The 10,073-nt window shown below is 31.1% G+C and overlaps 1 protein-coding gene across 8 annotated transcripts in view; it reads right to left on the bottom strand.

Annotated features, from left to right (window-relative positions):
- LOC116851221 (nuclear protein localization protein 4 homolog) overlaps positions 1 to 10,073 on the bottom strand; it is a 42,557-nt gene that overhangs the window by 14,944 nt on the left and 17,540 nt on the right. For all 8 annotated transcript variants that reach the window (XR_004379551.1, XM_032830422.1, XM_032830420.1 and 5 more), the window contains exons 6-9: positions 2,376 to 2,679; positions 1,999 to 2,136; positions 1,759 to 1,906; positions 1,469 to 1,629 (exon numbers count right to left, since the gene is read on the bottom strand). Coding sequence is in view for 7 of the 8 variants with exons in the window: in XM_032830422.1 (XP_032686313.1) it covers positions 1,469 to 1,629; positions 1,759 to 1,906; positions 1,999 to 2,136; positions 2,376 to 2,679 (751 nt within the window). In the remaining variant the exon portion in view is untranslated. The remainder of the gene's footprint in view (positions 1 to 1,468; positions 1,630 to 1,758; positions 1,907 to 1,998; positions 2,137 to 2,375; positions 2,680 to 10,073) is intronic.

Raw genomic sequence — 10,073 nt, forward strand, 5'->3', positions numbered from 1 at the left:
TATATATATATATATATATATATATATATATATATATATATATATATATATATATAGATATATATATAAAACAAATCATTCCTCGACTGCATGTCGAAATACTACAATATAATGTAACTGCGTTGTTAATTACTCGTCTGAAATCCTCGTATAAAAGTCTCAAACGTCGTTACGTATCGTATCACACACATTACGTGCGCGCGCGCTCGTTTCAACGTTAAGAACTAATTTCGCGAAACGCGCGCGCGCATTTGTTTCCACGCGCGTACAAAAGCACACTCACGCGTTTACCGTTATATAGCAAAATTGCACGCTCTCGCGGATGCCTTCTCGAAGAAAGCCTCGATGTTAAAAGAAGTTGAAAGTTTTAAAATTTGTTAATGATTAGCTGATAAATGAGAAAAGAGGAAAAAAATGTGTATCTCGTGATCGGCATCGCGCGTAATTCTTTACAACGTCGTCGCGATGATCATGACGATGAAATGCGAAAAAAAGCGTCACGTCTTCTTTAGGAATAATATAACACTCCTGTACATGTACAATGTTATTATACGACAACCGAAAGGGATAATTGTGTTCGAACGAACGAGCGATCGAATAAATGAATGAGTGAATTTCTCTGGTTACGATGCCGAGAGAAAAAGAGAGATGAGACTTCGAAAAATTTAACCGTAGTCCGTAAAACCGTCGAATCATGTAAATGCAATCGTGAGAAAAAAAATACATATTTACCGAAGCAAGCGAAGCTACAGGCCTGCCTGTATACACAGATACACATACACATACAGGACACCTATACGCGCGCGTATGTATATATGAACTATATATATATATATATATTTTTATGAACGTGTGATGAGGTAACAACGCATAGCTTGTAATATCGATTCTAATATCCGACAGTTTACCTTGCCTCTCGCGTGCGATTAAAACGATTGAGAGCGGCTGTAAACATTTGGATAAGTTCTTTCCTTGCCCTTCTACCTCTTGCCGTTGTTTTTCCCTTATACCTTTCCTTCTCTCATTCCCACCTCGTGTCTCTCCCTTTTTTCTCATGCCCTTTTCCTTTTAAATTTAAGGCATAACGATCATTGATACAAAAATCGTGACTTTTTCTTTTCTTTCCAGGCTTCGCGGCAATCACACACTCCACAGAGAGCCGTGTCATTAAAATGATTTTATTATTTCATTATACATGTACGAACTGTACGTTCCTTGCCCCAACTTAAGTGTAATTTTAATCGATTGATTTTGAGTTATTATAAACTGTTTTCCTCTCATGCGAATATAATTGTGCGTGTATTCTTATTCTATACCTATATATCTGTACTTTGACTTTTGTGCGACACATTTCCAATAAGTATTAAAATTAACGTATGTGGGAAGCTTCAAAGAAGTACTTGTTCGTCGTAATATAAAGGGATATGAAACAAAGAAAAAAAAATCAGATTGATATACTTGAACTTACCTTATAGAAGACATCCGGAACGTATTGCTTGTCGGTTGACTCGATTACGTAGCCTAACTCCGGTGCATCTTTTGTAGGAACCAAACAACCATCTCGTACCAACGCCATACACTGATTAGATACTTGATAGCCTTCCATATGAACTTGATTTTTATCGTCACCTGTAATGCAGGAGGAAATTTATTTTACATGACATTGTAACTAATGCAGAAAAAGATATCAACGCATTGTTTTTTATCAATATTTTCAAAGAGAATCCGTACACACAAAATGAAGTAAGATTAACTCACCTGTAACGCAAACCGTTACAAATTTCGAGCCGAAATAACCATTAGGCGAAAAACGGCAGGGATTTGGATATTGGTTTTGGAAGTACCCAGCCATGATACATTCTTGAGCAGATAGAAAGTGGCTCTCTATATTGCGAACGTGTTTGACCTGCTCGAATAAAAAACCTCATAGTGGTTAATCCGCCGCGTATAATCAGTTATACAAATAAAAATATAAATAAGAAACAAGTATCAAATTACCGTTCCTTTCTTGATATCGTCCGCTATGAGGTCAGTGAAAATCCATCCAACTCGCCATAGATTAAGTGTGCGGCCTAACTCTTCGACTAAAACTTCCCTTTCATCCGGTAGAAGTCTTATCGTGTCCTTTGTACTTTCCTGATAAATCAACGCATCAGTTGATACTTAGAATTTCAGTATTAGTAGACTGCGGCAATTCATGAGATTTCATAACAAACTTTTTTTCTGTATAGGTAACGCTGACAAATACATAAATATAATCTAATCGTTGTATTAACATACGGAAAATCGTCGTAAAATGTTACAAATTCCCACAGTAAATTTTACAAAATATGTCTGTAGATAGATCCGTCGAGGATTAATGTGATGTTACGTACTTGCGGTGGCTCGTATATAGCCGCAACGACAGCTCTAATTCCTAGCGGGACATCCGAGTGTATCTCGTATCTACCGTATAGATAGCCAATACGCTGAAGGCCGGTGCCGCGCCAGTAATTGAGAAAACGTTCCACTAAACTAGCGTTTTCGAACATGACGTTATCCACGTGGCGATAAGTCTGGCGATTGAGTGTGATCGAGGGCGGTTGGCACTTGCTGCAAATCCCTCGTGGCCAGGGCGGATGGTCTTTGCAGCCAGTCTTCACACGGCAGCTTATGTCATCTAATTGTATAAATTTGCCCCTGGCAACACATACACAAATATATTGATACAGTTGAACGTTGTTTGTCATATATTTTAATATAATTTAATATAATTAAAAACAGTAAAAATTTTCCCAAAAATCAATATTAACACATTGGTAGCCAGTATTGCGCTGTGCAAAATATCGTATGTAGCCGGTGAAATTTTGTTAATATTGAGTGAAAACACTTAGATATGTTTGTAAAAATTATATTAAACAAAATATATAATACATAATTTTAACTACAAGTTTCGAAAATGTAACTTCACCCTATCGGCTGAACAATATTAAACTGCAGAAAGCATCTTTATATCTTTATTCTATCGATTGTTGACAACATACATGTGTTAATAAAATAATAAAATAACTAATTATAACACTAAAAATAATATAGTATAATACAATAAATAATATAGTATGTCCTATTTTAATCAACGCATTTGAATATTTTTCAAAGCTCTTCGTTGTGACCATCTTGATTAATGAGAGGAGGAAGAGAGAGGGGTAGGAGAGACAGGGATGAAGAGGGAGAAATGAAGAGGAGAGAGGGGGGAGAGAGAGAGAATGGATTAATATAAAAGTTGTGTTCATAAAATGACTGTGTGATTGACTGAGCATATTTATAAAATATTACAAATATTTTCTATTCACTTTAATAATCAATAAATATAATTAACGTGACATAATTGTGATAAAAAGTAGGCTAAAAAAAGGTTTATGTGTTACATTAATTTTACAGTTATTTATTGATTGTTAAAATAAAAGGAATATTTTGGAATGTGTTCAATCGATTTCAAAAATCACTTTACGGACATATCCTTTTATTTTAGCGTATTTTGAAGATTTTGGGCATGCGTTTTCTCTGTTCGGATGTCATCAATCGAGAATCGCGGCGAAGGATCAGGAAGAGCCCCTTAAGGTTTCTACCTACTTACTGCGGTTATCTTGATTTGTGATGTCACAACCGAAAAATACAACTCCTGAGAAATATGTAAAAGAAAAATATGTTCACAAAATGACATGTAATCGATCGAGTAGTCTGTAAAATAATCTGAAAACTTTTTTTGGTCTAACAATCAATAAATAATCGTAACAGTAATGTGACAGAATCATGAGAAAAGATACATTAAAAAAGTAGGTTGCATATCAGGTTAATTTTACGGTAATTTCTTCTTTCTTACAGCAAAAAGAAAATGTTCGGACTATTTTACAGATTTGCTTGATCGATTGCAAGTGTCATTTTATGAATATATCTTTTTATTTCTACATATATTGCAAAAATTTTGAATGTACATTTTTTTAGCTTTTACGTCACTAATTAAGAAGTCTGCGCTGAGTAACCAAGAACTTTAAACTAATAAGGGATTAGCTAAGATTTGCCCTTGGGTTTCGTTTTATATGTATAATATTACTAATTTATTGTATAATATTAATAATTTATATGTGCAATAATAATATTATTCTCCTACTGATTCATGATAAAGTGATTCAATGCAACTCTTAAGAATTCGTGAGAAAAATCGGTTCAAAGTTTTCTGTATATGTCATATACGATTGTGGACAGAAAAGTTGTGTAATTTATTATATGAGTTTGTAAACTCATCTACCTTTTTTTTATTCAATGGGAAAATTTTCCTATTGAAGGATGCCAATATTTTTATTTTTATATGACATTAATATTTTATATGACATTTTATATGACATTAATATTTTTATATGACATATAATCAGCAACGAATTTCTACTACATAAAAAGTTTCCTTCTGTTAGGGAGGTTATTTAAAGCTGTACTGGATATATCTACAAATTTATTTTCTTTATGTTCTGGTAATTTAAATGCTATAAAATGTCAACTGCTTCCATCATGGTCGACATTTATGGACAAATAAATTTTTAAGAAAATTATTTTCATGCTGGGAGAGATAATTAATAACAAACGAACATCTTATTGATGCCCAAGAAATTAATATAAAAAAATTGAACTTTTTGTTAATATTTTTTGATGTCTATATCTTGAGTCATTGTAGAATTGATATAAGAATAACATAATGCAACTCCTTTGGTGATAGTATATGGATGAGCCTAGCTTTAAAAGTTCGTAGCAGAGCAATTACAGCCATCTTATGATTATATTCTATTATCTTCTAAAAAAAATACTGTTGCTCTAAAAAATAGAAATATATTTAAAATAGAATATAAAAACCTTGCAAAAATAAGGTTACAGCCATTTAAAAAATAAAAAAAAAGATTTATGGAAAGATGTGAAATGGGGGTGAAATGACTATTAGAAAATATTTATATTATACGTAGGATTAGACTCCAAAAATACATGTTAGCATTTTCAGGCAAAAACAAGGATTCTGCAGCAACGGGCAATGGTCACAGTTTCATCATTTTTATTAGACAAATTCAACTTTTCTGCAAACATCAATTGAATCCAAAGATTTAAACAGAAATATAAAATCAAGTAAAGAAAAATTATAAAATACGTGAGCAACGAAGAATACATATCCTCTGAATAAAATTTTTGAAGCAACTGAGAAAGGTTTAGAATACCGAAGCGATTATTTTCGATTTTGATTTGGAAATTTCGTCATCAATACAAATTAAACTAGTTGTTAATATCAAATATTGTATAATAAATTACTTACAGTACAAGGCTCAAAAATCATTCTTGCTAAAGAGAAAACTTTATATGTATAACAAATTCATATATAACATAATATATATTAATTATTGTACAACCCATATCGGATAAAATACCACTCTTCGTTTCTTTGTGTATGTAGAAATCGACAAGGAAATTTGGTTTTTTTATTGTTAAGGCTCTGCTATCTTGCCACAGAAAGTCTGAATTGATGATGGCGCCTAGCAGCGTCGAGAACACGAAATAACCATGTCAGCGTAGCTGATTGGCTGATACTAGGCCAGGCTCACGCTAGGCCTCGTTTGACACCTCGAAAAGTTAATGACGTTTTATCGCATTATTTTTCAGTTTCTCCGTGAAGTGGGTATATTATCGTGATCCTCACAGCTGTAAAATGTGCAGCAAACTCTGTGATACTGGTGATACATTATGAAAATCGAGAAATTAAATGTGTTCATGCTGATCTCAGCTCTTACAAACCACCGCGATAGCCAAAAAATGTAGCATTATTTCAGAAATTATTTTACGATGCTACGTAATATATCAGTTAGATATCTGAGTTTGCTGCACTTTTTATAAGTTTCAGGATTAGGAAAATATTTGGTTCTTCAGGGAAAAGTAAAAAATAAAGCAATAAAACGCAAGGAATTTTCGATATGTCATTTCTCGCTTCTGAAGTCATCAATATGGCCGTCCGAGAAATAGCAGAGCCTTCAGAATTGTTAAAAAAAGATCAATTCATATACAGATATAAAAATATTTTCGTAACTTATATATACGGAGTTTCTAAAAAATCCGTTAAAATTTTAGAAAGAAAGAGGATCTTACACCATTAAAGTGATTCAATTGAAATTCAGCTCTTTTTTTTGCTACCTTTGCAAAATATATATTTTTATCGTCAGATTAAAAATTTTATTAAACGACTACAAAATTTTTACACTTTATTGAAGGAACAACGAGAAACCGAGAGATGTACGAGAGAACGCAATAAAAATATGTTCTTTAATATTATACTAATCGAGCATTTCTATTTTTAATCTATGATTTTATATGCGTGCGAATAAAAAAATATCGACAGATCTATATTTTTTAACGCTAACAACATACGTTTCTTTTTTATTATAATATTAAGGAGATACTGAAGTTGAAATTTTTGCTGACAGTATATTGACTTTTTTCTGGAAAATTTAAGTTGTACTGGCTACATAAAATTACAAATGCTCTTACACAATAAAAATATATAGGAATAAATTATAGCATTGCTTAATATATGACAAAAAACGACAATATGACGAATATGACAAAATTTCAAAATTGACATTTTGAGTGTAAATTAGCTTATTAGACGTTGCCAGTTAAAGTAAATATTCATCTAATACAAAAAATTTGTAGTTTGTATATATTGAATACGCAAGTTTGCTCTGCGATTTTGCGGAAAAATTTCTGTATGTATATATGTGGTTAAGTTTACCGCTCTAAATATGGTAAAACAAAATAACATACATTTATGTAAAATCTATTTGTACAAAAAATACGAAAAAGAAAAGCGTGATCATACTAGTGACGATCATTTTTACCTTTGTATCTTAGTATCTTATATCTTAAGTAACGCAGTTTACGCAATTAAATTTGAATATTTCTTAAGATATTCTGTTCGATATTTATATAATTGCAAGTGTGATACATTTTAATAGAAAAAAATTATCTTTGGTCTATTTTCTATTAAAATCATGTCCAGGTCATTTTTAATTTTTTAAATAGAATAATATAGTTTCCTAAACATAAATTGATTACTCTGCATATAAAAATATTTAAATAAGATCAGCGAAAAATTAGTATTTTCTAAAATATTTTACATTTTATACTGATATATTTCTCAGCATAATATATGAAATATCTCGTACTGCAGCAGACACATTAATGCATTTTCAAAACACAATTAAATTTATTTCATATACATTATTTTATGTATATATTTAGCAATCAATTCGACTTATTATACAGGGTGTCTCACACTCTCCTCCGGGCATTTTGTGGGAACGTAGAACAGGTTGCGGTGAACATAAAAGTCCTATTCCGTTTTGCGATATTCGCAATAATTATCGAGATATTAATTGTAGGAAATTTGTGAATGATCATGCAGGAAATGGTAAATGAGTTATATAATAGCGACAACTGCCGTCGTATACTTTTATACTTTAGGTCAAATTGAACAAAAAAGTTCTCTACCATTCTGCAAATAATCACATAGATTTTTAATTATTAATTAAAGAAGATGAGTGCATTATCACGCAAAATTATGCAATAATCTTTTTTAATTAATAATTAAAAATCTATGTGATTATTTGGAAAATGGTAGAGGACTCTTTTGTTCAATTTGACCTAAAGTATAAGTACACGACGGCAGTCGTTGCTACTATAACTCATTTACCATATTCTGCATGATTATTTACAAGTTTTCTACATTTAATATTTCGATAATTATTGCGAATATCGCAAAACGGTATAGGATTTTCATGTTCACCTCAACCTGTACCACGTCCCCACAAAATGTCCGAAGGAGAGTGTGAGACATCCTGTATATATAACAATATTAATGTGAAATCATTTTATATATCTTATGCTGAAAAATATATTATATTAAAATACAATTATCTCAGAAAATATTCACTTTGGTCTTATTTAAATACTTTTATATGCAGAATAACTTGAAGGGAATCGATTTATGTTTAAAAAATCACAATTCTATTTTTAAAAATTTATATTAACTTTGATTTCACGGTAATGAAGTAGCCTAAGTTCAAACATTCTTTTAATCAAAAAATATGTTCCTTCTCTCCCTTTATAACCATACAACTTTGAAAAAAACGGGAATATCTCACTTACAAAGGGATGACCAGGATCTGTCCTGTGGATTTCATCGAATCTATAATGTATATATATACTGTAGTGTATAAATATAGTTTGTATATAGTATGTATATAATAGTAACTTTTATAATGTATATATATAGTACTACGCTCCTACTAATTCATGATAAAGTAACATGATGCGACTGTAAAAAATTCTTGAGAAAAATCAGTTCAAAGTTTTCCCTGTACGTCATGTACCGGTTGCATAGAGAAATTAAATATCAGCTAATAGGCGTAATTGAGATTGTAAGGCGACTGAGGCTAGAGTGCTGTGTGTTGCACTGCATACGCCGAATTTTTATTTTTTCCTTCTCTTTTTATTTATCACCAGCATTCAAATAAATTATTATACAACGTATTGTAACAACTTTACAATTATTGTACGACGTATTGTAACGTCAAACAAGGAAATTATTTGTAATTATTACATTTATTCATTATTTAGTTAAAAAAATTCAAATTATTTTTCAGATTTTCTATTTATTTTTATATTAAACATAACTCGTCCTCAGAATCTTCTACGGAACTTTTCTCAGAAAGTTCACTTATTTTTTAATCATTATTGTCATAAGGACATTTTGGAAACACAATATTACTCTACAATAGATACACTGAATAAAACCGACTTTTCTAAAACTTCTGGATACTCGCGGAATTCTTGTTTAATGATGTCAGAAGCGAGAAAACACATGTCCAAAATTCTTGCGTGCTATTTCTAAATAAAAAGATATTTATATAAAAGAATATTTTTGTAAAAGAATATTTCTCACGGCTTAAATATATTCGTAAAATGCTCCGAAAACTATCTTTTTTTCTTGATAGTCAATAAATAACCGTAAAATTAATGTGACACAACAAGCAATCTTCCCTTTTAACTTACTTTTCCGCGTAATAATTATAATTTTGCCGCGTTTATTTTATGATTATTTATTGACTATCAAGGAAAAAGAATAATTTTCGAGACATTTTACAAGTATTCTCAAGCGATCTGAAGTGTTTTTTTTCATACAAACATTTTTTATTTAGAAACTGCACGCAAGAATTTTTAAAGTGTCATTTCTCACTTCTGACATCGCAATCCAACCGCAGCGAATATCCAGCAGCCTTAAGCTCGTGTTATATTACGGATTGAAGATAGAGGATTGCGAGTTGAAGACTAAATTTCAACGAATCAATGAATGTTGGTCTTGGCTTATTTGATTCCAATTGACCAAGTTTCAATCTTCAATCCGCAATCGTCAGTCTCTAACCTGTAGTGTAACATTTAAGAGAATACTGGATTCGATGACAAGTTCTGAAACAATATCGATATTATTTTATTTCAAAAATTTAAAATTATATTGATGTGATCTTAATGGAACAGATCAAGGACAGATCTTTTTCTATTAAAATGTATCACACTTATAACTATGTAAACATCAAACAGGATACGTTAAGAGATATTTAACTTTAACTACGTAAATTTATTTGAAAAATAATAAAATAACGAGATGCTTCTTTTTATTCGAATTTAGAACCGATAGTGATGAAGTTACATTTCCTATTTACACACACGCACGCACGCACGCACGCACGCACGCACGCACGCACGCACGCACGCACGCACGCACGCACGCGCACACACATACTAAAATATAAGATTTTTATCTACAAAATTGTTTTGCTTATCTTTGGCCGTTTGTTGCCAAAAATTACTTGGCGAATTTAAGATAAGACTTTGTATTAATATAAAGATCCAAATAAAAAATACCAAACAAAAAAGATAACAATCAAAAACAAAAATCATTATCATAACAAAAACTACAAAACACAAAGTACATGTTAACTTACTTG

This window comes from Odontomachus brunneus, unplaced genomic scaffold, assembly GCF_010583005.1.
Source record: "Odontomachus brunneus isolate Ranch 3 - 2012 unplaced genomic scaffold, Obru_v1 Obru_scaffold_168, whole genome shotgun sequence".
Lineage (NCBI taxonomy): Eukaryota > Metazoa > Arthropoda > Insecta > Hymenoptera > Formicidae > Odontomachus > Odontomachus brunneus.